A 27,790-nucleotide genomic window follows, 5' to 3' on the forward strand; every position below is an offset into this window, starting at 1 on the left:
CAAGTACTGTCACCTCCTGCGTCCCCTCCTCCTTATAGATTGTAAGCTCTTGTGACCATTGTACAAGCACTGTCACCTCCTGTGTCCTCCTCCTCATAGATTGTAAACTCCTGTGACCATTGTACAAGCACTGTCACCTCCTATGTCTCCTCCTCCTCATAGATTGTAAACTCTTGTGACCATTGTACAAGTACTGTCACCTCCTGTGTCTCCTCCTCCTCATAGATTGTAAGCTCCTCTGACCATTGTACAAGCACTGTCACCTCCTGTGTCCTCCTCCTCATAGATTGTAAGCTCCTGTGACCATTGTACAAGCACTGTCACCTCCTGTGTCCTCCTCCTCCTCCTCCTAGATTGTAAGCTCCTCTGACCATTGTACAAGCACTGTCACCTCCTGTGTCCCCTCCTCATACATTGTAAGCTCCTGTGACCATTGTACAAGCACTGTCACCTCCTGTCTCCTACTCCTCATAGTCTGTAAGCTCCTGTGACCATTGTACAAGCACTGTCACCTCCTGTCCCCCCTCCTCCTCATAGATTGTAAGCTCTTGTGACCATTGTACAAGCACTGTCACCTCCTGTGTCTACTCCTCCTCATAGATTGTAAGCTCCTCTGACCATTGTACAAGCACTGTCACCTCCTGCGTCCCCCCTCCTCCTCATAGATTGTAAGCTTTGACCATTGTACAAGCACTGTCACCTCCTGTGCTCCTCCTACTCATAGATTGTAAGCTCCTGTGACCGTTGTACAAGCAGTGTCACCTCCTGTGTCCCCACCTCCTCATAGATTGTAAGCTCCTGTGACCATTGTACAAGTACTGTCACCTCCTGTGTCCTCCTCCTACTCATGGATTGTAAGCTCTTGTGACCATTGTACAAGCACTGTCACCTCCTGTGTCTCCTCCTCCTCATAGATTGTAAGCTCTTGTGACCATTGTACAAGCACTGTCACCTCCTGCGTCCCGTCCTCATAGATTGTAAGCTCTTGTGACCATTGTACAAGCATTGTTACCTCCAGTGTCTCCTCCTCCTCACAGATTGTAAGCTCCTGTGACCATTGTACAAGCACTGTCACCTCCTGTGTCCCCTACTCGTTCTCATAGATTGTAAGCTCTTGTGACCATTGTACAGGCAATGTCACCTCCTGCTTCTCCTGATAGTGTCCTAGGGAAGGAGAACTCCCATCATTGTGCGCTGCCTGAAGACAGGAAATGAACATTTCAGTAAGTACATTTTAGTTTCTTCTTTGTGGTGTCCCCCATGATGTGTACATGGTATAATCCACACTGCTACATTGTATATAATCAGCAATTCACAATCTATGGAAGACATGACATGAAGTGCTATATACATTACATAGCAGTATATACAGAGGGATAGAGAGAAAGAGGGGTGTATACATCAGTGTATATATAGAGGGGCGTATACAGCAGTGTATATATAGAGGGGGGTATACAGCAGTGTATATATAGAGGGGGGTATACAGCAGTATATATATAGAGGGGGGTATACAGCAGTGTATATATAGAGGGGGGTATACAGCAGTATATATATAGAGGGTGTATACAGCAGTGTATATATAGAGGGGGGTATACAGCAGTGTATATATAGAGGGGCGTATACAGCAGTGTATATATAGAGGGGGGTATACAGCAGTGTATATATAGAGGGGGGTATACAGCAGTATATATATAGAGGGTGTATACAGCAGTGTATATATAGAGGGGGGTATACAGCAGTGTATATATAGAGGGGGGTATACAGCAGTGTATATAGAGAGGGGCGTATACAGCAGTGTATATATAGAGGGGGGTATACAGCAGTGTATATATAGAGGGGGGTATACAGCAGTGTATATATAGAGGGTGTATACAGCAGTGTATATATAGAGGGGGGTATACAGCAGTGTATATATAGAGGGGGGTATACAGCAGTGTATATATATAGAGGGGGGTATTCAGCAGTGTATATATAGAGGGGGGTATACAGCAGTGTATATATAGAGGGGGGTATACAGCAGTGTATATATAGAGGGGGGTATACAGCAGTATATATATAGAGGGTGTATACAGCAGGGTATATATAGAGGGGGGTATACAGCAGTGTATATATAGAGGGGAGTATACAGCAGTATATATAGAGGGGGGTATACAGCAGTGTATATATAGTGGGGGGTATACAGCAGGCTATATATAGAGGGGGGTATACAGCAGGTTATATATAGAGGGGGGAATACAGCAGTGTATATATAGAGGGGAGTATACAGCAGTGTATATATAGAGGGGGGTATACAGCAGTATATATATATATATAGAGGGTGTATACAGCAGGGTATATATAGAGGGGGGTATACAGCAGTGTATATATAGAGGGGGTATACAGCAGTGTATATATAGAGGGGGTATACAGCAGTGTATATATAGAGCGGGTATACAGCAGTGTATATATAGAGGGGAGTATACAGCAGTGTATATATAGAGGGGGGTATACAGCAGTGTATATATAGAGGGGACTATACAGCAGTGTATATATAGAGGGGGGTATACAGCAGTGTATATATAGAGGGGGGTATACAGCAGTATATATATAGAGGGTGTATACAGCAGGGTATATATAGAGGGGGGTATACAGCAGTGTATATATAGAGGGGAGTATACAGCAGTATATATAGAGGGGGGTATACAGCAGTGTATATATAGAGGGGGGTATACAGCAGTATATATATATAGGGTGTATACAGCAGGGTATATATAGAGGGGGGTATACAGCAGTGTATATATAGAGGGGGGTATACAGCAGTGTATATATATAGAGGGTGTATACAGCAGTGTATATATATAGAGGGTGTATACAGCAGGGTATATATAGAGGGGGGTATACAGCAGTGTATATATAGAGGGGCGTATTCAGCAGTGTATATATAGAGGGGAGTATACAGCAGTGTATATATAGAGGGGAGTATACAGCAGTGTATATATAGAGGGGGGTATACAGCAGTATATATATAGAGGGTGTATACAGCAGGGTATATATAGAGGGGGGTATACAGCAGTGTATATATAGAGGGGGGTATACAGCAGTGTATATATAGAGGGGAGTATACAGCAGGGTATATATAGAGGGTGTATACAGCAGTGTATATATAGAGGGGGGTATACAGCAGTGTATATATAGAAGGGGGTATACAGCAGTGTATATATAGAGGGGAGTATACAGCAGTGTATATATAGAGGGGTGTATACAGCAGTGTATATATAGAGGGGCGTATTCAGCAGTGTATATATAGAGGGGAGTATACAGCAGTGTATATATAGAGGGGAGTATACAGCAGTGTATATATAGAGGGGAGTATACAGCAGTGTATATATAGAGGGGGGTATACAGCAGTGTATATATAGAGGGGAGTATACAGCAGTGTATATATAGAGGGGGGTATACAGCTGTGTATATATAGAGGGGGGTATACAGCAGTGTATATATAGAGGGGGGTATACAGCAGTGTATATATAGAGGGGGGTATACAGCAGTGTATATATAGAGGGGTGTATACAGCAGTGTATATATAGAGGGGGGTATACAGCAGTGTATATATAGAGGGGAGTATACAGCAGTGTATATATAGAGGGGGGTATACAGCAGTATATATATATAGAGGGTGTATACAGCAGGGTATATATAGAGGGGGGTATACAGCAGTGTATATATAGAGGGGGGTATACAGCAGTGTATATATAGAGGGGAGTATACAGCAGTGTATATATAGAGGGGAGTATACAGCAGTGTATATATAGAGGGGGGTATACAGCAGTGTATATATAGAGGGGAGTATACAGCAGTGTATATATAGAGGGGGGTATACAGCAGTGTATATATAGAGGGGAGTATACAGCAGTGTATATATAGAGGGGAGTATACAGCAGTGTATATATAGAGGGGGTTATACAGCAGTGTATATATAGAGGGGGGTATACAGCAGTGTATATATAGAGGGGAGTATACAGCAGTGTATATATAGAGGGGGGTATACAGCAGTATATATATAGAGGGTGTATACAGCAGGGTATATATAGAGGGGGGTATACAGCAGTGTATATATAGAGGGGAGTATACAGCGGTGTATATATAGAGGGGAGTATACAGCGGTGTATATATAGAGGGGAGTATACAGCAGGGTATATATAGAGGGGGGTATACAGCAGTATATATATAGGGTGTATACAGCAGGGTATATATAGAGGGGGGTATACAGCAGTATATATATAGAGGGTGTATACAGCAGGGTATATATAGAGGGGAGTATACAGCAGTGTATATATAGAGGGGGGTATACAGCAGTGTATATATAGAGGGGGGTATACAGCAGTGTATATATAGAGGGGGGTATACAGCAGTGTATATATAGAGGGGAGTATACAGCAGTGTATATATAGAGGGGGGTATACAGCAGTGTATATATAGAGGGGGGTATACAGCAGTGTATATATAGAGGGGGGTATACAGCAGTGTATATATAGAGGGGGGTATACAGCAGTGTATATATAGAGGGGGGTATACAGCAGTGTATATATAGAGGGGAGTATACAGCAGTGTATATATAGAGGGGGGTATACAGCAGTGTATATATAGAGGGGGGTATACAGCAGTGTATATATAGAGGGGAGTATACAGCAGTGTATATATAGAGGGGGGTATACAGCAGTATATATATAGAGGGTGTATACAGCAGTGTATATATAGAGGGGGTATACAGCAGGGTATATATAGAGGGGGGTATACAGCAGTGTATATATAGAGGGGAGTATACAGCGGTGTATATATAGAGGGGGGTATACAGCAGTGTATATATAGAGGGGAGTATACAGCAGTGTATATATAGAGGGGGGTATACAGCAGTGTATATATAGAGGGGAGTATACAGCAGTGTATATATAGAGGGGGGTATACAGCAGGGTATATATAGAGGGGGGTATACAGCAGTGTATATATAGAGGGGGGTATACAGCAGTATATATATAGAAGGGGGTATACAGCAGTATATATATAGAGGGGGGTATACAGCAGTGTATATATAGAGGGGAGTATACAGCAGTGTATATACAGAGGGGGGTATACAGCAGTGTATATATAGAAGGGGGTATACAGCAGTATATATAGAGGGGGTATACAGCAATGTATATATAGAGGGGGGTATACAGCAGTGTATATATAGAGGGGAGTATACAGCAGTGTATATATAGAGGGGAGTATACAGCAGTGTATATATAGAGGGGAATATACAGCAGTGTATATATAAAGGGGGGTATACAGCAGTGTATATATAGAGGGGAGTATACAGCAGGGTATATATAGAGGGGAGTATACAGCAGGGTATATATAGAGGGGGGTATACAGCAGTGTATATATAGAGGGGAGTATACAGCAGTGTATATATAGAGGGGGGTATACAGCAGGTTACATATAGAGGGGAGTATACAGCAGTGTATATATAGAGGGGGGTATACAGCAGTGTATATATAGAGGGGGGTATACAGCAGTGTATATATAGAGGGGAGTATACAGCAGTGTATATATAGAGGGGGGTATACAGCAGTGTATATATAGAGGGGAGTATACAGCAGTGTATATATAGAGGGGGGTATACAGCAGTGTATATATAGAGGGGGGTATACAGCAGTGTATATATAGAGGGGAGTATACAGCAGTGTATATATAGAAGGGAGTATACAGCAGTGTATATATAGAGGGGGGTATACAGCAGGTTACATATAGAGGGGGGTATACAGCAGTGTATATATAGAGGGGGGTATACAGCAGTGTATATATAGAGGGGAGTATACAGCAGTGTATATATAGAGGGGGGTATACAGCAGTGTATATATAGAGGGGGGTATACAGCAGTGTATATATAGAGGGGGGTATACAGCAGTGTATATATAGAGGGGGGTATACAGCAGTGTATATATAAAGGGTGTATACAGCAGGGTATATATAGAGGGGAGTATACAGCAGGGTATATATAGAGGGTGTATACAGCAGTGTATATATAGAGGGGAGTATACAGCAGGGTATATATAGAGGGGGGTATACAGCAGTGTATATATAGAGGGGAGCATACAGCAGGGTATATATAGAGGGGGGTATACAGCAGTGTATATATAGAGGGGAGTATACAGCAGGGTATATATAGAGGGGAGTATACAGCAGTGTATATATAGAGGGGGGTATACAGCAGTATATATATAGAGGGGGGTATACAGCAGTGTATATATAGAGGGGAGTATACAGCAGGGTATATATAGAGGGTGTATACAGCAGTGTATATATAGAGGGGAGTATACAGCAGGGTATATATAGAGGGGGGTATACAGCAGTGTATATATAGAGGGGGGTATACAGCAGTGTATATATAGAGGGGAGTATACAGCAGTGTATATATAGAGGGGAGTATACAGCAGGGTATATATAGAGGGGGGTATACAGCAGTGTATATATAGAGGGGAGTATACAGCAGTGTATATATAGAGGGGAGTATACAGCAGTGTATATATAGAGGGTAGTATACAGCAGTGTATATATAGAGGGGAGTATACAGCAGGGTATATACAGCGCAGGACATGGAGGAGGTGAAGGAAGTGAAATGCAGAAGGGAGGAGGAGCCAGAACCGGAAGTAAACAATCGGGGAGGAGACACCGGAGCGACACATTACACACTACACATTGTATCTTATTACACTTTGTATATTATTATACACTACACTGTATACTTATATATTACACACCACACTTATACTTATACTTAATTATTACACACCACACACCGTGTATACAGTCACCTCACCTTCTCCTGATAACCATGTAACACCCGGACCCCGCACCACAGCGAGTGTATCCAACCAGGTATCTAATCCTGCAGCCAGTCACGTGTCCTCGGGTCTGTATACACGGGAGTAATACCTCCTGTCTTACTATTAACCCTCCTTATACCCCCCTGTCTTATTATTACCCCTCCTTATACCCCCCTGTCTTACTATTACCCCTCCTTATACCCCCCTGTCTTATTATTACCCCTCCTTATATATCCCTGTCTTATTATTACCCCTCCTTATACCCCCTGTCTTATTATTACCCCTCCTTATACCCCCTGTCTTATTATTACCCCTCCTTATACCCCCTGTCTTATTATTACCCCTCCTTATACCCCCCTGTCTTATTATTACCCCTCCTTATATCCCCCTGTCTTATTATTACCCCTCCTTATATCCCCTGTCTTATTATTACCCCTCCTTATACCCCCCTGTCTTATTATTACCCCTCCTTATACCCCCTGTCTTATTATTACCCCTCCTTATACCCCCTGTCTTATTATTACCCCTCCTTATACCCCCCTGTCTTATTATTACCCCTCCTTATATCCCCCTGTCTTATTATTACCCCTCCTTATATCCCCCTGTCTTATTATTACCCCTCCTTATACCCCCCTGTCTTATTGTTACCCCTCCCTATATCCCCCTGTCTTATTATTTCCCCTCCTTATATCCCCCTGTCTTATTTTTACCCCTCCTTATATCCCCCTGTCTTATTATTACCCCTCCTTATACCCCCCCCTGTCTTATTATTACCCCTCCTTATACCCCCTGTCTTATTATTACCCCTCCTTATACCCCCTGTCTTATTATTACCCCTCCTTATACCCCCCTGTCTTATTATTACCCCTCCTTATACCCCACTGTCTTATTATTACCCCTCCTTATATCCCCCCTGTCTTATTATTACCCCTCCTTATATCCCCCCTGTCTTATTATTACCCCTCCTTATACCCCCCTGTCTTATTGTTACCCCTCCTTATATCCCCCCTGTCTTATTATTACCCCTCCTTATATCCCCCTGTCTTATTATTACCCCTCCTTATACCCCCCCCTGTCTTATTATTACCCCTCCTTATATCCCCCTGTCTTATTATTACCCCTCCTTATACCCCCCCTGTCTTATTATTACCCCTCCTTATATCCCCCTGTCTTATTATTACCCCTCCTTATATCCCCCTGTCTTATTATTACCCCTCCTTATACCCCCTGTCTTATTATTACCCCTCCTTATACCCCCCCTGTCTTATTATTACCCCTCCTTATACCCCCCTGTCTTATTGTTACCCCTCCTTATATCCCCCCTGTCTTATTGTTACCCCTCCTTATATCCCCCTGTCTTATTATTACCCCTCCTTATACCCCCCCCCTGTCTTATTATTACCCCTCCTTATACCCCCCCTGTCTTATTATTACCCCTCCTTATACCCCCTGTCTTACTATTACCCCTCCTTATATCCCCCCTGTCTTACTATTACCCCTCCTTATACCCCCCTGTCTTATTATTACCCCTCCTTATATATCCCTGTCTTATTATTACCCCTCCTTATACCCCCCTGTCTTATTATTACCCCTCCTTATATCCCGCTGTCTTACTATTACCCCTCCTTATACCCCCCTGTCTTATTATTACCCCTCCTTATACCCCCCCGTCTTATTATTACCCCTCCTTATACCCCCCCGTCTTATTATTACCCCTCCTTATACCCCCCTGTCTTATTATTACCCCTCCTTATACCCCCCTGTCTTATTATTACCCCTCCTTATACCCCCCTGTCTTATTATTACCCCTCCTTATATCCCGCTGTCTTACTATTACCCCTCCTTATACCCCCCTGTCTTATTATTACCCCTCCTTATACCCCCCCCCGTCTTATTATTACCCCTCCTTATACCCCCTGTCTTATTATTACCCCTCCTTATACCCCCCTGTCTTATTATTACCCATCCTTATATCCCGCTGTCTTATTATTACCCCTCCTTATACCCCCCTGTCTTATTATTACCCCTCCTTATATTCCCCCTGTCTTATTATTACCCCTCCTTATACCCCCCTGTCTTATTATTACCCCTCCTTTTATTCCCCCTGTCTTATTATTACCCCCCCCCTCATATCCCCCCTGTCTTATTATTACCCCTCCTTATACCCTCCTGTCTTATTATTACCCCTCCCTATATCCCCCTGTCTTATTATTGCCCCTTCCTATATCCCCCTGTCTTAATATTACCCCTCCCTATATCCCCCTGTCTTATTATTACCCCTCCTTATACCCCCTGTCTTTTTATTACCCCTCCTTATATCCCCCTGTCTTATTATTACCCCTCCTTATACCCCCTGTCTTATTATTACCCCTCCTTATATCCCCCTGTCTTATTATTACCCCTCCTTATATCCCCCTGTCTTATTATTACCCCTCCTTATACCCCCTGTCTTATTATTACCCCTCCTTATATCCCCCCTGTCTTATTGTTACCCCTCCTTATATCCCCCTGTCTTATTATTACCCCTCCTTATACCCCCCCCCTGTCTTATTATTACCCCTCCTTATACCCCCCCTGTCTTATTATTACCCCTCCTTATACCCCCTGTCTTACTATTACCCCTCCTTATATCCCCCCTGTCTTACTATTACCCCTCCTTATACCCCCCTGTCTTATTATTACCCCTCCTTATATATCCCTGTCTTATTATTACCCCTCCTTATACCCCCCTGTCTTATTATTACCCCTCCTTATATCCCGCTGTCTTACTATTACCCCTCCTTATACCCCCCTGTCTTATTATTACCCCTCCTTATACCCCCCCGTCTTATTATTACCCCTCCTTATACCCCCCCGTCTTATTATTACCCCTCCTTATACCCCCCTGTCTTATTATTACCCCTCCTTATACCCCCCTGTCTTATTATTACCCCTCCTTATACCCCCCTGTCTTATTATTACCCCTCCTTATATCCCGCTGTCTTACTATTACCCCTCCTTATACCCCCCTGTCTTATTATTACCCCTCCTTATACCCCCCCCGTCTTATTATTACCCCTCCTTATACCCCCTGTCTTATTATTACCCCTCCTTATACCCCCCTGTCTTATTATTACCCATCCTTATATCCCGCTGTCTTATTATTACCCCTCCTTATACCCCCCTGTCTTATTATTACCCCTCCTTATATTCCCCCCTGTCTTATTATTACCCCTCCTTATATTCCCCCTGTCTTATTATTACCCCTCCTTATACCCCCCTGTCTTATTATTACCCCTCCTTATACCCTCCTGTCTTATTATTACCCCTCCCTATATCCCCCTGTCTTATTATTGCCCCTTCCTATATCCCCCTGTCTTAATATTACCCCTCCCTATATCCCCCTGTCTTATTATTACCCCTCCTTATACCCCCTGTCTTTTTATTACCCCTCCTTATATCCCCCTGTCTTATTATTACCCCTCCTTATACCCCCTGTCTTATTATTACCCCTCCTTATATCCCCCTGTCTTATTATTACCCCTCCTTATACCCCCCTGTCTTATTATTACCCCTCCTTATATCCCCCTGTCTTACTATTACCCCTCTTTATACCCCCCTGTCTTATTATTACCCCTCCTTATATCCCCCTGTCTTAATACCCCCCCCTGTCTTATTATTACCCCTCCTTATACCCCCCTGTCTTATTATTACCCCTCCTTATACCCCCCTGTCTTATTATTACAGTGATATATGATGGAGATGTCTCAGTTGCTGCGGCTCCTCTTTTTCTTCCTCTCCTCGGTCGTGGTCTCAGAATCCACCATCTTTGCTGTAAGTCACTGCTGCATCTCCCCCTCCCCCGTAGTTGCCCCTGGTGCATTATCATGTTATTACATCTCGATGTCTCCTCCAGTATAAGAACACGTCCGAGGCCGAGGAGTTTGCAGATCTTCCTGCACAATTTGGTTTCCCGCTGCCCCTGGATGGACTGAGGGTATGTCAGGCACTGGACACGGGGGGGTTGGACTTAGGGTATGTCCGGCACTGTACACTGGGGGAGGGGGGGGTGGACTGAGGGTATGTTTGGCACTGTACACTTGGGGAGGGGGGTGGACTGAGCGTATGTCTGGCACTGTACACTGGGGGAGGGGGGGTATGTCCGGCACTGTACACTGGGGGAGGGGGGGTGGACTGAGGGTATGTCCGGCACTGTACACCGGGGGAGGGGGGGGTGGACTGAGGGTATGTCCGGCACTGTACACTGGGGGAAGGGGGTGGACTGAGGGTATGTCCGGCACTGTACACCGGGGGGGTTGGATCGAGGGTATACCCGGCGCTGTACACAGGGGGGGGGGGGGGTGAACTGAGGGTATGTCCGGCGCTGTACAGGGGCTGGGGCAGAGGATGGATGGATGGAGGATATGTCCGGCGCTGTACAGGGGCTGGGGCAGAGGATGGATGGATGGATGGAGGGTATGTCCGGCGCTGTACAGGGGCTGGGGCAGAGGATGGATGGATGGAGGGAGGGTATGTCCGGCGCTGTACAGGGGCTGGGGGCAGAGGATGGATGGATGGAGGGTATGTCCGGCGCTGTACAGGGGCTGGGGTAGAGGATGGATGGATGGAGGGTATGTCCGGCGCTGTACAGGGGCTGGGGCAGAGGATGGATGGATGGATGGATGGATGGATGGAGGGAGGGTATGTCCGGCGCTGTACAGGGGTTGGGGCAGAGGATGGATGGAGGGAGGATATGTCCGGCGCTGTACAGGGGCTGGGGGCAGAGGATGGATGGATGGATGGATGGAGGGAGGATATGTCCGGCGCTGTACAGGGGCTGGGGCAGAGGATGGATGGATGGAGGGTATGTCCGGCGCTGTACAGGGGCTGGGGGCAGAGGATGGATGGATGGAGGGTATGTCCTGCGCTGTACAGGGGCTGGGGCAGAGGATGGATGGAGGGAGGGTATGTCCGGTGCTGTACAGGGGCTGGGGCAGAGGATGGATGGATGGAGGGTATGTCCGGCGCTGTACAGGGGCTGGGGTAGAGGATGGATGGATGGAGGGTATGTCCGGCGCTGTACAGGGGCTGGGGCAGAGGATGGATGGATGGATGGATGGAGGGAGGGTATGTCCGGCGCTGTACAGGGGCTGGGGCAGAGGATGGATGGATGGAGGGTAGGTCCGGCGCTGTACAGGGGCTGGGGCAGAGGATGGATGGATGGAGGGTATGTCCGGCGCTGTACAGGGGCTGGGGCAGAGGATGGATGGAGGGAGGATATGTCCGGCGCTGTACAGGGGCTGGGGCAGAGGATGGATGGATGGATGGATGGAGGGTATGTCCGGCGCTGTACAGGGGCTGGGGCAGAGGATGGATGGATGAATGGAGGCTATGTCCGGCGCTGTACAGGGGCTGGGGGCAGAGGATGGATGGATGGAGGGTATGTCCGGCGCTGTACAGGGGCTGGGGCAGAGGATGGATGGATGGAGGGTATGTCCGGCGCTGTACAGGGGCTGGGACAGAGGATGGATGGAGGGAGGATATGTCCGGCGCTGTACAGGGGCTGGGGCAGAGGATGGATGGAGGGAGGATATGTCCGGCGCTGTACAGGGGCTGGGGCAGAGGATGGATGGATGGAGGGTATGTCCGGCGCTGTACAGGGGCTGGGGTAGAGGATGGATGGATGGATGGAGGGTATGTCCGGCGCTGTACAGGGGCTGGGGGCAGAGGATGGATGGAGGGTATGTCCGGCGCTGTACAGGGGCTGGGGCAGAGGATGGATGGATGGAGGGTATGTCCGGCGCTGTACAGGGGCTGGGGGCAGAGGATGGATGGATGGAGGGAGGGTATGTCCGGCGCTGTACAGGGGCTGGGGCAGAGGATGGATGGATGGAGGGTAGGTCCGGCGCTGTACATGGGCTGGGGCAGAGGATGGATGGATGGATGGAGCGTATGTCCGGCGCTGTACGGGGGCTGGGGCAGAGGATGGATGGATGGAGGGTATGTCCGGCGCTGTACAGGGGCTGGGGCAGAGGATGGATGGATGGAGGGTATGTCCGGCGCTGTACAGGGGCTGGGGCAGAGGATGGATGGATGGAGGGTATGTCCGGCACTGTACAGGGGCTGGGGCAGAGGATGGAGGGTATGTCCGGCGCTGTACAGGGGCTGGGGCAGAGGATTTATGGATGGAGGGTATGTCCGGCACTGTACGGGGGCTGGGGCAGAGGATGGATGGATGGAGGATATGTCTGGCGCTGTACAGGGGCTGGGGCAGAGGATGGATGGAGGGTATGTCCGGCGCTGTACAGGGGCTGGGGCAGAGGATGGATTTATGGAGGGTATGTCCGGCGCTGTACAGGGGCTGGGGCAGAGGATGGATGGAGGGAGGGTATGTCCGGCGCTGTACAGGGGCTGGGGCAGAGGATGGATGGAGGGAGGGTATGTCCGGCGCTGTACAGGGGCTGGCGCAGAGGATGGATGGAGGGTATGTCCGGCGCTGTACAGGGGCTGGGGCAGAGGATGGATGGAGGGTATGTCCGGCGCTGTACAGGGGCTGGGGCAGCGGATGGATGGATGGAGGGTATGTCCGGCGCTGTACTTGGGCAGAGGATGGATGTGCAACATCCCCCACCGGGGCCTAGCCTTTTCTCGGGGCCTGGAGTCAGCCGGGGCCCGCAGTACCTGAGTGGCTGGCGGTTGCGGCCTAGGCACGCTAGTGTCACGGTGCTTGGTATGGGGAACCGGAGGGCTGTCCTTCAGCCTGGCAGGTCTCCAGCAGGGTGGTGTTGGCAAGAAATGATGAGGGAGAGGCTGCTATAGCGGTTCTCCCTGGGGCAACCCTTTGGTGTCTAGAGTATAAGTCTCTGTTTAGTGGACAGGGTGCCTGTGATGATGACAGCCGTAGTAGCAGGGACCAGACGGAGGCAGAGGTTGAACAAAAACAACTTACAGTTCTTTATTGGAACCGACAGGAACCGCAGCAACGTGCCTTTAACAGAGTAGTGGAGTGCTGAGATGCAGTTGGAGGGAGCCACAGGATGTAGAGCGCCAGCCTGGATGCAGAGGCAGGCTGGGAGGTAGCTGTGTCCTAAAAGGATGCTTCAGCTTGTCCTGGGTTGCTTCAGGTATCACCCTTAAAGGTAGGATGATACCCCTTTCCTCACTAAACTAGCTATTAGTTCCACTCTTCAGGCAGGGGCTAGGCTCTTCCTGCTCTGGTCTGGTATGCTAGCTGTACAGAGTCTGTACTGGAGTAACTCCAGTCTGCTTCTGCAGACTCCTAGGGCTGACTGCTCCCTACTCTCTTCTGAGAGAACTGACTTCTAGAAGTTTCCTCAACAGGGATTTTGTTACTCCCCTGGTCAGGTGGTGGCTCCTCCTCCATTTACATCTCAGCTCACAGAAACAGTGTGTAACACATGTGATTGGCTGACACATATGACATCACACAAAACAATTAACTCCTGCCTTGCCAGGCAGAATCTACCACTGCAATGTTCCCCTGTGTCCTATAAGGACTATGTAGTGTGATGTAGTGACATGCTGTGGGGCTAATCAGACCCTACACAGGCTGCAAGCTACATGGTGGGACGTATTCGCAACCACTCCTCTGCCTTGCATCGGCGGGGGTGTTGCATACCCCCGGGGCAATTGAAAGAGCCGCCCTCGGCTCGACTACAGACTGATTGTGGCGCAGAGGGAGATAAAGGCACTTCTGTGAAATGCAGGCTACATGATCTGTAGGGACAAACCGCCCATGGTCCTGGAGACAGGCACCTGGGTAGGTGTCGGACTAAGACAAGGACATGTAAATGCGAAGTATAACAGTTGGTCGCTAACGCCATTAAACCAAACTGTACAGTAGGAAAGGTGTGGTGTCATGTACTGTAATCCACTCCTTGCACCAGGGCCTGTATATTTGTTATATAAACACTTCTTCCCTAGCGACAAATATATAGTGTGTGTATATGCATTACATTGGCATATGTGACACAACGAGACATTATACAAATGTATAAGTACCTGCCGACTGACATTCTTACCCTTGTATGAGTGGCATCCAGGTGCTATCTTTGTAACACCCCCGGTCCCCTAAGGACCCGCAGTTTACGGACTACCCCCACTTGCAAACCTCAGTTTGAGGCATAAGATAGCGGTCAGGGTTTTACATAGAGACGGTCCGACACAGCCACACTACAATCTGAAAAGTCTATAAAAGGTTAGTGCAAACTACTGACATAAATTGACAGTGTGCAAACATTTTGTAAACTCACATTGGCTTAGGAGCTCAAAGGATACACATCTTAAACGTTACATAGGAAGACTACTCAGGGTAGCAGGATAAATAAATGTCTCTTTACCTGGAAAGGAAAAGGCATAAAAGTGCATGCAGAATGTCCATACCTAAAAAGGAAGGCATTAAGTGCAAGACAATAGCAATGAAATAGCAATAGCAACTTTTCCTTTTCCTTGATGTGGGGAAAAGTGCAATAAAAGAAGCAAAGGGTCTCCTCTTTGTGTAGAGGGACAGAGTCCTTTGTAGGAATCTCTGCTGTGGCAGAGGAATGGGTGCTATCATAGCACATGACAATGGGCAGTTCAAGGAAAGTCTCTTGACTGAGATAAATAAGGGTGAGAGTCTCAGGGCAGTTTCTGGCTCTTGTGGGATAGCAGAAATAATATTTACAGTAGGCACAGTACCTGAAGAGGGCTACAGCCCATCAGGGGTTAATTAGCATCTTTGCTGGTTTCAGCAGGGACAGGATCCGGAATCAGCAGGGAATCCTGTGCATCCTCAGCGGAAGTAGGAGCCGGCTGGGGACACCCGGTGGCAGTTGCAAGTACTGCAGGCTCAGCAGCATCCTCCTGACATTCAGGGGGAGGGGCGCTGTCACCCGGGGTGTCGGCTGTTCCAGTCGGGGGCTCAACAGAGCCAGGGACCACGGAGGGGTACAGAAATAAGTAAATGGGAACCTGCGGCAGCGCCGCGGCTTCTTCCAGCTCCGATTCTTCTGGGGCCGGGTCGTCACCCCACTGGTAACCGGCAGCTGGAGATGGAGGTCTAGTTGGAGCCTCTGGATAAGGCTCACCAACCGGGGTATCCTCCCCCACGGAGGATCTGCGGGATCCGGCAACGCTCCCTGCAGGGGAGACGGCGGGGGGTGGCTCCCTGGATCATGCCCGGCCCATGGATAGCAATGGGGCCTGTACTTACGATCACCGTGGATGGAGCATTCACGTGGGTCACCGCCCGGGGACTCGCAGCCGAGGAAGAAGACGTGTTCAGAGACTCCGGCCATTCGTCGTCCTCGTACAGCTCGTCACATGATGGGTAGCGATCCTCATCAGAGTCCGGGATCCAGATCACGCCAGCTGCCCACGGCCCTCGAGGCCCCTACTGCATGGAAAACTCAATGCATTCCCCCGGCCTCAGATTATGGAGTCTCTCCAGCAAATCAGGCCTTTTGACGGACCGGCGGGGAATAAATACCTCCCATCCGGTATAGTCTTGAGTGGCAAAGCCACAGCCACGCTGCCGGTCAAAGTACCGGACCATGCCGGTGGTGCGGTTCTGCTTCACCCAGGCTCCTTCTTTAGATCGGCCGGCCATGTAGCGCTGGGCCTCCTTCTCTCGGCGTCGCTGTTCCGAGACAGTGTCTCGGAGTTGCCGGCGGAGGGCCTCACCTCGGCCTCGAGGCTGCGGAGGTGCCGGTGCTGGAGTAGGTCTCTCCGGTGCAGGTTCTTGTCTCGCAGATGGTTGGGCAGGTGCCGGAACTGGAGCAAGAGCAGCCGGAGGATCAGGAACCACAACAGCAGGTATGGCAGGCTAGTCGGCAGGAGCAGTACGCCTCGGTGCAGGTTGCACAGCAGCAGTAGGCCCAGGCGCTGGCTCGACAGGAGTCGGGGCCTCTCCACGTGGGCCGGTGGTACCAGCATGGTAGCCGGGAGAGGCACTTGGAACCGCCCGGGTGGTGCTTGGCGCTCCGTCACCGTCTGGAGGTACGTCCTCGTGACGAAGGCTCGGGTCAGTCCACGATGCAGCCGGTGCCCAGCGAAGGGCCTCCGGACCGGCTGAGCAGAGACCACAATCATAGTCTCAAGAACTTCCAGGAACTCCGGTTGTTCCACGGAGGGGAATGGCTGAGGACCCCACATGGTGTTGACCTCACTGCACAAGATCCACACGCGTTCTGGCATTTCGTTGAGGCGGGGCAGGAAGTCCGCTTTGTGCCAGAGGGAGGAGTCCAAGTCCTTCCCGCCAAGAGGTGTGGCGGGCTCTATTTTTTCCTGCGCCACAGGAGGCGGGGTTCGCGCCATTCGCGCGTGGGTGGAGCTTGGTGTGTCATCTGGATTTCCCGCCAGTGAAGGTTTTGGCGGGCTGGAATTACTTGCTGCGCCACAGCCTCTGAGGTAAAATCTTCAGGCGCGGCAGCGCCGGATGTAGCAGAGCTGACAAAGTTCAGTGTGTAACACATGTGATTGGCTGACACATATGACATCACACAAAACAATTAACTCCTGCCTTGCCAGGCAGAATCTACCACTGCAATGTTCCCCTGTGTCCTATAAGGACTATGTAGTGTGATGTAGTGACATGCTGTGGGGCTAATCAGACCCTACACAGGCTGCAAGCTACATGGTGGGACGTATTCGCAACCAGTCCTCTGCCTTGCATCGGCGAGGGTGTTGCAGATGGATCGAGGGTATGTCCGGCGCTGTACAGGGGCTGGGGCAGAGGATGGATGGATGGAGGGTATGTCCGGCGCTGTACAGGGGCTGGGGCAGAGGATGGATGGAGGGTAGGTCCGGCACTGTACAGGGGCTGGGGCAGAGGATGGATGGATGGAGGGTAGGTCCGGCGCTGTACGGGGGCTGGGGCAGAGGATGGATGGATGGATGGAGGGTATATCCGGTGCTGTAAAGGGGCTGGGGCAGAGGATGGATGGAGGGTAGGTCCGGCACTGTACAGGGGCTGGGGCAGATGATGGATGGAGGGTAGGTCCGGCGCTGTACGGGGGCTGGGGCAGAGGATGGATGGAGGGTATGTCCGGTGCTGTACGGGGGCTGGGGCAGAGGATGGATGGAGGGTAGGTCCGGCACTGTACAGGGGCTGGGGCAGAGGATGGATGGATGGAGGGTATGTCCGGTGCTGTACAGGGGCTGGGGCAGAGGATGGATGGAGGGTAGGTCCGGCGCTGTACGGGGGCTGGGGCAGAGGATGGATGGATGGAGGGTATGTCCGGCGCTGTACAGGGGCTGGGGCAGAGGATGGATGGATGGAGGGTATGTCCGGCGCTGTACAGGGGCTGGGGCAGAGGATGGATGGATGGAGGGTATGTCCGGCACTGTACAGGGGCTGGGGCAGAGGATGGCTGGATGGAGGGTAGGTCCGGCGCTGTACGGGGGCTGGGGCAGAGGATGGATGGAGCGTATGTCCGGCGCTGTACAGGGGCTGGGGCAGAGGATGGATGGATGGAGGGTAGGTCCGGCGCTGTACGGGGGCTGGGGCAGAGGATGGATGGATGGAGGGTATGTCCGGTGCTGTACAGGGGCTGGGGCAGAGGATGGATGGATGGAGGGTATGTCCGGCGCTGTACAGGGGCTGGGGCAGAGGATGGATGGATGGATGGAGGGTATGTCCGGCGCTGTACAGGGGCTGGGGCAGAGGATGGATGGAGGGTATGTCCGGCGCTGTACAGGGGCTGGGGCAGAGGATGGATGGAGGGAGGGTATGTCCGGCGCTGTACAGGGGCTGGGGCAGAGGATGGATGGATGGAGGGTATGTCCGGTGCTGTACAGGGGCTGGGGCAGAGGATGGATGGATGGATGGAGGGTATGTCCGGCGCTGTACAGGGGCTGGGGCAGAGGATGGATGGAGGGTATGTCCGGCGCTGTACAGGGGCTGGGGCAGAGGATGGATGGAGGGTATGTCCGGCGCTGTACAGGGGCTGGGGCAGAGGATGGATGGATGGAGGGTATGTCCGGTGCTGTACAGGGGCTGGGGCAGAGGATGGATGGATGGATGGAGGGTATGTCCGGCGCTGTACAGGGGCTGGGGCAGAGGATGGATGGAGGGTATGTCCGGCGCTGTACAGGGGCTGGGGCAGAGGATGGATGGAGGGTATGTCCAGCGCTGTACAGGGGCTGGGGCAGAGGATGGATGGATGGATGGAGGGAGGGTATGTCCGGCGCTGTACAGGGGCTGGGGCAGAGGATGGATGGAGGGAGGGTATGTCCGGCGCTGTACAGGGGCTGGGGCAGAGGATGGATGGATGGAGGGTATGTCCGGCGCTGTACAGGGGCTGGGGCAGAGGATGGATGGATGGAGGGTATGTCCGGCGCTGTACAGGGGCTGGGGCAGAGGATGGATGGAGGGAGGGTATGTCCGGCGCTGTACAGGGGCTGGGGCAAAGGATGGATGAAGGGTATGTCCGGCGATGTACAGGGGCTGGGGCAGAGGATGGATGGATGGAGGGTATGTCCGGCGCTGTACAGGGGCTGGGGCAGAGGATGGATGGAGGGAGGGTATGTCTGGCGCTGTACAGGGGCTGGGGCAGAGGATGGATGGAGGGTATGTCCGGCGCTGTACAGGGGCTGGGGCAGAGGATGGATGGAGGGAGGGTATGTCCGGCGCTGTACAGGGGCTGGGGCAAAGGATGGATGGATGGAGGGTATGTCCGGCGCTGTACAGGGGCTGGGGCAAAGGATGGATGGAGGGTATGTCCGGCGCTGTACAGGGGCTGGGGCAGAGGATGGATGGAGGGAGGGTATGTCCGGCGCTGTACAGGGGCTGGGGCAAAGGATGGATGGATGGAGGGTATGTCCGGCGCTGTACAGGGGCTGGGGCAAAGGATGGATGGAGGGTATGTCCGGCGATGTACAGGGAATGCTGGGTAACAGAATTTGTTTTCCTTCTGTCTCTCAGGGTTATATCATCCACGCAGAGCCAGAGAACGCCTGCACTCCCATCACCCCTCCGCCCCTCCGGGACAACACCACCGTCTTCATCGCCCTTATACGAAGATTTGAGTGCAACTTTGATGTTAAGGTGAGAAAAACAGAAAACATACATGAGCATTACCCGCCCCCTGCAAGGTGATATAGGAGGAGGAGCTATGAGCCTGACCCTCCCCCTGCAGGGTCATACAGAAGGAGGAGGAGCTATGAGCCTGTCCCTACCCCCTGCAATGTGATACAGGAGGAGGAGGAGCTATGAGCCTGACCCTCCCCCTGCAATGTGATACAGGAGGAGGAGGAGCTATGAGCCTGACCCTCCCCCTGCAATGTGATACAGGAGGAGGAGGAGCTATGAGCCTGACCCTCCCCCTGCAATGTAATACAGGAAGAGGAGGAGCTATGAGCCTGACCCTCCCCCGGCAGGGTGATGCAGGAGGAGGAGGAGCTATGAGCCTGACCCTCCCCCTGCAATGTGATACAGGAGGAGGAGGAGCTATGAGCCTGACCCTCCCCCGGCAGGGTGATGCAGAAGGAGGAGGAGCTATGAGCCTGACCCTCCCCCTGCAGGGTGTCAGTAATTCTGTGGTTTCTCCTGCAGGTCCTGCACGCTCAGCGCTCGGGTTATGATGCTGCTGTGGTGTATAATGTGGATTCGGACTTGTTGTTGAACATGGCGTGGAATGATGGTGAGTTTAGACCCCACTGCTCCTCACCCTCTGTGCTCCGTCTCCGCCCCCCGTGCCCCCCCCCCAATCCCATGTGGCTCCTCACGCCCGTTTTCTCTTCTGTCTCCACCCCCGCAGAGCGCATCCGGAGCCAGATCACCATTCCCTCTGTATTTACTGGAGCAACCGCTGGGAAGAACCTGTCGGAGAAGTTCTCCTATTATAATGGGTGAGTGTGGTTCTGGGTATGTGACGGCGCCATCTTCTGACAGCCTCAGTGTAACGCTTCTCTCTCTGTAGTGCTACGGTTATCCTGATCCCGGAGTATCCCTTTAACCTGGGCTATTACTTCATCCCCTTCATCATCGTGGTGGTGATCATCATTATCGTCATGTGCACAGTCATGGTGAGTGGTGAAGCCGCATGCGGCTGGGGGCTCCTGCGTTGCTTGTCTGGCGCTCCCCGGCTGGGGGCTCCTGCGTTGCTTGTCTGGCGCTCCCCGGCTGGGGGCTCCTGCGTTGCTTGTCTGGCGCTCCCCGGCTGGGGGCTCCTGCGTTGCTTGTCTGGCGCTCCCCGGCTGGGGGCTCCTGCGTTGCCGGTCTGGCGCTCTCCGGCTGGGGGCTCCTGCGTTGCCGGTCTGGCGCTCTCCGACTGGGGGCTCCTGCGTTGCCGGTCTGGCGCTCTCCGACTGGGGGCTCCTGCGTTGCCGGTCTGGCGCTCCCCGGCTGGGGGCTCCTGCGTTGCCGGTCTGGCGCTCTGGGGGCTCCTGCGTTGCCGGTCTGGCGCTCTGGGGGCTCCTGCGTTGCCGGTCTGGCGCTCTGGGGGCTCCTGCGTTGCCGGTCTGGCGCTCTGGGGGCTCCTGCGTTGCCGGTCTGGCGCTCTGGGGGCTCCTGCGTTGCCGCTCTGGCGCTCTGGGGACTCCTGCGTTGCCGCTCTGGCGCTCTGGGGGCTCCTGCGTTGCCGCTCTGGCGCTCTGGGGGCTCCTGCGTTGCCGCTCTGGCGCTCTGGGGGCTCCTGCGTTGCCGCTCTGGCGCTCTGGGGGCTCCTGCGTTGCCGCTCTGGCGCTCTGGGGGCTCCTGCGTTGCCGCTCTGGCGCTCTGGGGGCTCCTGCGTTGCCGCTCTGGCGCTCTGGGGGCTCCTGCGTTGCCGCTCTGCCGCTCTGGGGGCTCCTGCGTTGCCGCTCTGGGGGCTCCTGCGTTGCCGCTCTGGCCCTCTGGGGGCTCCTGCGTTGCCGCTCTGGCCCTCTGGGGGCTCCTGCGTTGCCGCTCTGGCCCTCTGGGGGCTCCTGCGTTGCCGCTCTGGCCCTCTGGGGGCTCCTGCGTTGCCGCTCTGGCCCTCTGGGGGCTCCTGCGTTGCCGCTCTGGCCCTCTGGGGGCTCCTGCGTTGCCGCTCTGGCGCTCTGGGGGCTCCTGCGTTGCCGCTCTGGGGGCTCCTGCGTTGCCGCTCTGGCGCTCTGGGGGCTCCTGCGTTGCCGCTCTGGGGGCTCCCGCGTTGCCGCTCTGGGGGATCCCGCGTTGCCGCTCTGGGGGATCCCGCGTTGCCGCTCTGGGGGCTCCCGCGTTGCCGCTCTGGGGGCTCCCGCGTTGCCGCTCTGGGGGCTCCCGCGTTGCCGCTCTGGGGGCTCCCGCGTTGCCGCTCTGGGGGCTCCCGCGTTGCCGCTCTGGCGCTCTGGGGGCTCCTGCGTTGCCGCTCTGGGGGCTCCTGCGTTGCCGCTCTGGCGCTCTGGGGGCTCCTGCGTTGCCGCTCTGGCGCTCTGGGGGCTCCTGCGTTGCCGCTCTGGCGCTCTGGGGGCTCCTGCGTTGCCGCTCTGGCGCTCTGGGGGCTCCTGCGTTGCCGCTCTGGGGGCTCCTGCGTTGCCGCTCTGGGGGCTCCTGCGTTGCCGCTCTGGTGCTCTGGGGGCTCCTGCGTTGCCGCTCTGGTGCTCTGGGGGCTCCTGCGTTGCCGCTCTGGGGGCTCCTGCGTTGCCGCTCTGGGGGCTCCTGCGTTGCCGCTCTGGGGGCTCCTGCGTTGCCGCTCTGGGGGCTCCTGCGTTGCCGCTCTGGGGGCTCCTGCGTTGCCGCTCTGGGGGCTCCTGCGTTGCCGCTCTGGCGCTCTGGGGGCTCCTGCGTTGCCGCTCTGGCGCTGTGGGGGCTCCTGCGTTGACGCTCTGGGGGCTCCTGCGTTGCCGCTCTGGCGCTGTGGGGGCTCCTGCGTTTCCGCTCTGGCGCTGTGGGGGCTCCTGCGTTGCCGCTCTGGCGCTGTGGGGGCTCCTGCGTTGCCGCTCTGGCGCTGTGGGGGCTCCTGCGTTGCCGCTCTGGCGCTGTGGGGGCTCCTGCGTTGCCGCTCTGGCGCTGTGGGGGCTCCTGCGTTGCCGCTCTGGGGGCTCCTGCGTTGCCGCTCTGGTGCTCTGGGGGCTCCTGCGTTGCCGCTCTGGCGCTCCCTCGGCTGGGGGCTCCTGCGTTGCCGCTCTGGCGCTCCCCGGCTGGGGGCTCCTGCGTTGCCGCTCTGGCGCTCCTCGGCTGGGGGCTCCTGCCTTGCCGCTCTGGCGCTCCTCGGCTGGGGGCTCCTGCGTTGCCGCTCTTGCGCTCCTCGGCTGGGGACTCCTGCGTTGCCGCTCTTGCGCTTTTCGGCTGGGGGCTCCTGCGTTGCCGGTCTGGTGCTCTGGGGGCTCCTGCGTTGCCGGTCTGGCGCTCCCTCGGCTGGGGGCTCCTGCGTTGCCGGTCTGGCGCTCCCTCGGCTGGGGGCTCCTGCGTTGCCGCTCTGGCGCTCCCTCGGCTGGGGGCTCCTGCGTTGCCGCTCTGGCGCTTCCTCGGGCTCCTGCGTTGCCGCTCTGGCGCTCCCCGGCTGGGGGCTCCTGCGTTGCCGGTCTGGTGCTCCTCGGCTGGGGGCTCCTGCGTTGCCGCTCTGGCGCTCCTCGGCTGGGGGCTCCTGCGTTGCCGGTCTGGTGCTCTGGGGGCTCCTGTGTTACCGGTCTGGCGCTCCTCGGCTGGGGGCTCCTGCGTTGCCGGTCTGGTGCTCTGGGGGCTCCTGTGTTGCCGGTCTGGAGCTCCCTCGGCTGGGGGCTCCTGCGTTGCCGCTCTGGCGCTCCTCGGCTGGGGGCTCCTGCGTTGCCGCTTTGGTGCTCCCCGGCTGGGGGCTCCTGCGTTGCCGCTCTGGCGCTCCTCGGCTGGGGGCTCCTGCGTTGCCGGTCTGGTGCTCTGGGGGCTCCTGCGTTGCCGCTCTGGCGCTCCTCGGCTGGGGGCTCCTGCGTTGCCGGTCTGGTGCTCTGGGGGCTCCTGCGTTGCCGGTCTGGCGCTCCCCGGCTGGGGGCTCCTGCGTTGCCGCTCTGGCGCTCCTCGGCTGGGGGCTCCTGCGTTGCCGCTTTGGTGCTCCCCGGCTGGGGGCTCCTGCGTTGCCGCTCTGGCGCTCCTCGGCTGGGGGCTCCTGCGTTGCCGCTCTGGGGGCTCCTGTGTTGCCGGTCTGGCGCTCCCTCGGCTGGGGGCTCCTGCGTTGCCGCTCTGGCACTCCCCGGCTGGGGGCTCCTGCGTTGCCGCTCTGGCGCTCCCCGGCTGGGGGCTCCTGCGTTGCGGCTGTGACCTGGGTCATCTCTTGTCTTGCAGATCGTACGTTGCGTGCAGCACAGGAAGAAGCTGAGGAGGAGCCGCCTGACCAAGGACCAGCTCAAGAAGATCCCCATCCACAAGTTCAAGAAGGGTGAGTGCGGGGCGGTCCTTCCCCCAGGGCGAGGTCCTTATCTGAGGTATTTACTGCTCTCTGACCGAGCCTCTCCCAGGGTGCAGTATTCCTTGCTGACCACCAGATGGCGCTCTCTACACATCCCAGAGTGTTCCAGTGATCCGGGGGTAATAAGGGAGCAAATCATGTGATTTATATCTATAATTACTGGCTCTCTTATTGATAGGTGATGAGTATGACGTGTGTGCCATCTGCCTGGAGGAGTACGAAGAGGGTGATAAGCTGCGGGTGCTGCCCTGCTCACATGGTGAGGAGCATGGAGGAGGAGGTCCTGCTGTGTGGTGGTGGGGATGAAGGTCCTGCTGTGTGGTGGGGGGTGAAGGTCCTGCTGTGTGGTGGGGGGTGAAGGTACTGCTGTGTGGTGGTGGGGATGAAGGTCCTTCTGTGTGGTGGGGGGGGTGAAGGTCCTGCTGTGTGGTGGGGGGATGAAGGTCCTGCTGGGCTGTGTGGTGGTGGGGATGAAGGTCCTGCTGTGTGGTGGTGGGGTTGAAGGTCCTTCTGTGTGGTGGGGGGGTGAAGGTCCTGCTGTGTGGTGGGGGGATGAAGGTCCTGCTGGGCTGTGTGGTGGTGGGGATGAAGGTCCTGCTGTGTGGTGGTGGGGATGAAGGTCCTTCTGTGTGGTGGGGGGGATGAAGGTCCTTCTGTGTGGTGGGGGGGATGAAGGTCCTTCTTTGTGGTGGGGGGGTGAAGGTCCTGCTGGGCTGTGTGGTGGGGGGGTGAAGGTCCTGCTGGGCTGTGTGGTGGGGGGGTGAAGGTCCTGCTGGGCTGTGTGGTGGGGGGGTGAAGGTCCTGCTGTGTGGTGGGGGGGTGAAGGTCCTGCTGTGTGGTGGTGGGGATGAAGGTCCTTCTGTGTGGTGGGGGGGTGAAGGTCCTGCTGTGTGGTGGGGGGATGAAGGTCCTGCTGGGCTGTGTGGTGGTGGGGATGAAGGTCCTGCTGTGTGGTGGTGGGGATGAAGGTCCTTCTGTGTGGTGGGGGGGATGAAGGTCCTTCTGTGTGGTGGGGGGGATGAAGGTCCTTCTTTGTGGTGGGGGGGTGAAGGTCCTGCTGGGCTGTGTGGTGGGGGGGTGAAGGTCCTGCTGGGCTGTGTGGTTGGGGGGTGAAGGTCCTGCTGGGCTGTGTGGTGGTGGGGGGGTGAAGGTCCTGCCGGGCTGTGTGGTGGTGGGGGGGTGAAGGTCCTGCCGGGCTGTGTGGTGGTGGGGGGGTGAAGGTCCTGCCGGGCTGTGTGGTGGTGGGGGGGTGAAGGTCCTGCTGGGCTGTGTGGTGGTGGGGGGTGAAGGTCCTGCTGGGCTGTGTGGTGTTGGGGGGTGAAGGTCCTGCTGGGCTGTGTGGTGGTGGGGGGGTGAAGGTCCTGCTGGGCTGTGTGGTGGTGGGGGGGTGAAGGTCCTGCTGGGCTGTGTGGTGGGGGGGGGGGTGAAGGCCCTGCTGGGCTGTGTGGTGGGGGGGTGAAGGTCCTGCTGGGCTGTGAAGGTCCTGCTGGGTGGGGGTGAGGGTGTTGCGGAGCCGCTGCGGCCTTCTGGGATATCTCTGTGGTCCTAGTGACCTCCCAGGATGCAGTGCGGCGGGGGTCTCACTGATGTCCCCTCTGTCCCCGCAGCCTATCACTGCAGCTGCATCGACCCCTGGCTGACCAAGACCAAGCGCAGCTGCCCCATCTGCAAGTGCCGGGTGCTGCGCTCCCAGGACGACTCGGACTCTGATGATGGCGGAGCGGAGGCGGGGGACGGGGAGCGGGACCAGGAGGGCGACAACGAGCGCACCCCCCTCCTCAGACCCTCCCCCACCTTCGGGAGCATGGAGGAATCGGCAGTGACACCCGGGAGGGAGGCGGGAGCCACCCCCACCACTACTACCACCGCTGTCATGGTGTGAGGCTCCTCCCATAATCCTCTGCTCTGTGACTGTCACCTCCCCCTCCCCCCTGGTGGTGGTAGTCATGGTCATCTCCCCTCTCACCATGTGATTTGGTTTCTTCCGGCTGTCATGTGACCAGTGAAGCCCCTGGGAAGCCCCGCCCCCGCGCTGTCTCCTCTGTAATTAATGTTTCTCTAATTTCCTGTACAGGTTTTATATAAATGACTTTTCCTAACGATCTGAGTGTCCCCCCCTGCGCCTCTGTACTACATGACACACATCCAAGATGGCCGCACCACGAGGAGGGTGTGACCGGACCCGGACAGAACCGGCTCCGAAACACCACTCCACCCACTCATAATAGTCATCCTCCACACACTACCAGAGCTGCATCCACACCTCTGCTCTATATACAGTCACCACCAGAGCTGCATCCACACCTCTGCTCTATACACAGTCACCACCAGAGCTGCATCCACACCTCTGCTCTATACACAGTCACCACCAGAGCTGCATCCACACCTCTGCTCTATACACAGTCACCACCAGAGCTGCATCCACACCTCTGCTCTATACAGTCACCACCAGAGCTGCAGCCACACCTCTGCTCTATACACAGTCACCACCAGAGCTGCAGCCACACCTCTGCTCTATACACAGTCACCACCAGAGCTGCATCCACACCTCTGCTCTATACACAGTCACCACCAGAGCTGCAGCCACACCTCTGCTCTATATACAGTCACCACCAGAGCTGCAGCCACACCTCTGCTCTATACACAGTCACCACCAGAGCTGCATCCACACCTCTGCTCTATACACAGTCACCACCAGAGCTGCATCCACACCTCTGCTCTATACACAGTCACCACCAGAGCTGCAGCCACACCTCTGCTCTATACAGTCACCACCAGAGCTGCATCCACACCTCTGCTCTATACACAGTCACCACCAGAGCTGCATCCACACCTCTGCTCTATACACAGTCACCACCAGAGCTGCAGCCACACCTCTGCTCTATACACAGTCACCACCAGAGCTGCAGCCACACCTCTGCTCTATACACAGTCACCACCAGAGCTGCATCCACACCTCTGCTCTATACACAGTCACCACCAGAGCTGCAGCCACACCTCTGCTCTATATACAGTCACCACCAGAGCTGCAGCCACACCTCTGCTCTATACACAGTCACCACCAGAGCTGCATCCACACCTCTGCTCTATACACAGTCACCACCAGAGCTGCATCCACACCTCTGCTCTATACACAGTCACCACCAGAGCTGCAGCCACACCTCTGCTCTATACAGTCACCACCAGAGCTGCATCCACACCTCTGCTCTATACAGTCACCACCAGAGCTGCATCCACACCTCTGCTCTATACACAATCACCACCAGAGCTGCAGCCACACCTCTGCTCTATACACAGTCACCACCAGAGCTGCAGCCACACCTCTGCTCTATACACAGTCACCACCAGAGCTGCAGCCACACCTCTGCTCTATACACAGTCACCGCCAGAGCTGCATCCACACCTCTGCTCTATACACAGTCACCGCCAGAGCTGCATCCACACCTCTGCTCTATCTACAGTCACCACCAGAGCTGCATCCACACCTCTGCTCTATCTACAGTCACCACCAGAGCTGCAGCCACACCTCTGCTCTATACACAGTCCAAATAATCTTCCATGGTTTTCCTCCTTGAGCACTGCATATGTCTCTGATGTCCTCCTCTCTGAGCTCTCCTGCATGTCTCTGATGTCCTCCTCCCT

At 54.6% G+C, this 27,790-nt stretch overlaps 1 protein-coding gene across 2 annotated transcripts; it reads left to right on the top strand.

The window, feature by feature from the left end:
* Nucleotides 1-6,630: 6,630 nt before the first annotated feature.
* Nucleotides 6,631-26,250, top strand: LOC140108568 (E3 ubiquitin-protein ligase RNF13-like). Of its 2 annotated transcripts, none has more exons than XM_072131831.1 (10): nucleotides 6,631-6,931; nucleotides 10,572-10,658; nucleotides 10,741-10,821; nucleotides 19,750-19,872; nucleotides 20,380-20,467; nucleotides 20,585-20,675; nucleotides 20,747-20,852; nucleotides 24,025-24,118; nucleotides 24,327-24,407; nucleotides 25,756-26,250. In XM_072131831.1, the coding sequence occupies exons 2-10, from the start codon at nucleotides 10,578-10,580 to the stop codon at nucleotides 26,028-26,030; spliced, it is 1,020 nt and encodes a 339-aa protein (XP_071987932.1). In that variant the 5' UTR covers nucleotides 6,631-6,931; nucleotides 10,572-10,577; the 3' UTR covers nucleotides 26,031-26,250. The 2 variants fall into 2 exon arrangements, with proteins under 2 accessions (XP_071987932.1, XP_071987933.1); XM_072131832.1 differs by having other exon boundaries at nucleotides 6,631-6,897.
* Nucleotides 26,251-27,790: the final 1,540 nt, after the last annotated feature.

The sequence above is a fragment of the Engystomops pustulosus genome, unplaced genomic scaffold, assembly GCF_040894005.1.
Source record: "Engystomops pustulosus unplaced genomic scaffold, aEngPut4.maternal MAT_SCAFFOLD_152, whole genome shotgun sequence".
Lineage (NCBI taxonomy): Eukaryota > Metazoa > Chordata > Amphibia > Anura > Leptodactylidae > Engystomops > Engystomops pustulosus.

Excerpts from the sequence above, each read along its gene's own strand:
- LOC140108568 (XM_072131831.1), top strand. The coding sequence starts at position 10,578 with ATGATGGAGATGTCTCAGTTGCTGCGGCTCCTCTTTTTCTTCCTCTCC. Across the intron at positions 10,822-19,749 it reads TGCCCCTGGATGGACTGAGG|GGTTATATCATCCACGCAGA; the intron begins GTATGTCAGGCA and ends TCTGTCTCTCAG. Across the intron at positions 20,853-24,024 it reads TCGTCATGTGCACAGTCATG|ATCGTACGTTGCGTGCAGCA; the intron begins GTGAGTGGTGAA and ends CTTGTCTTGCAG.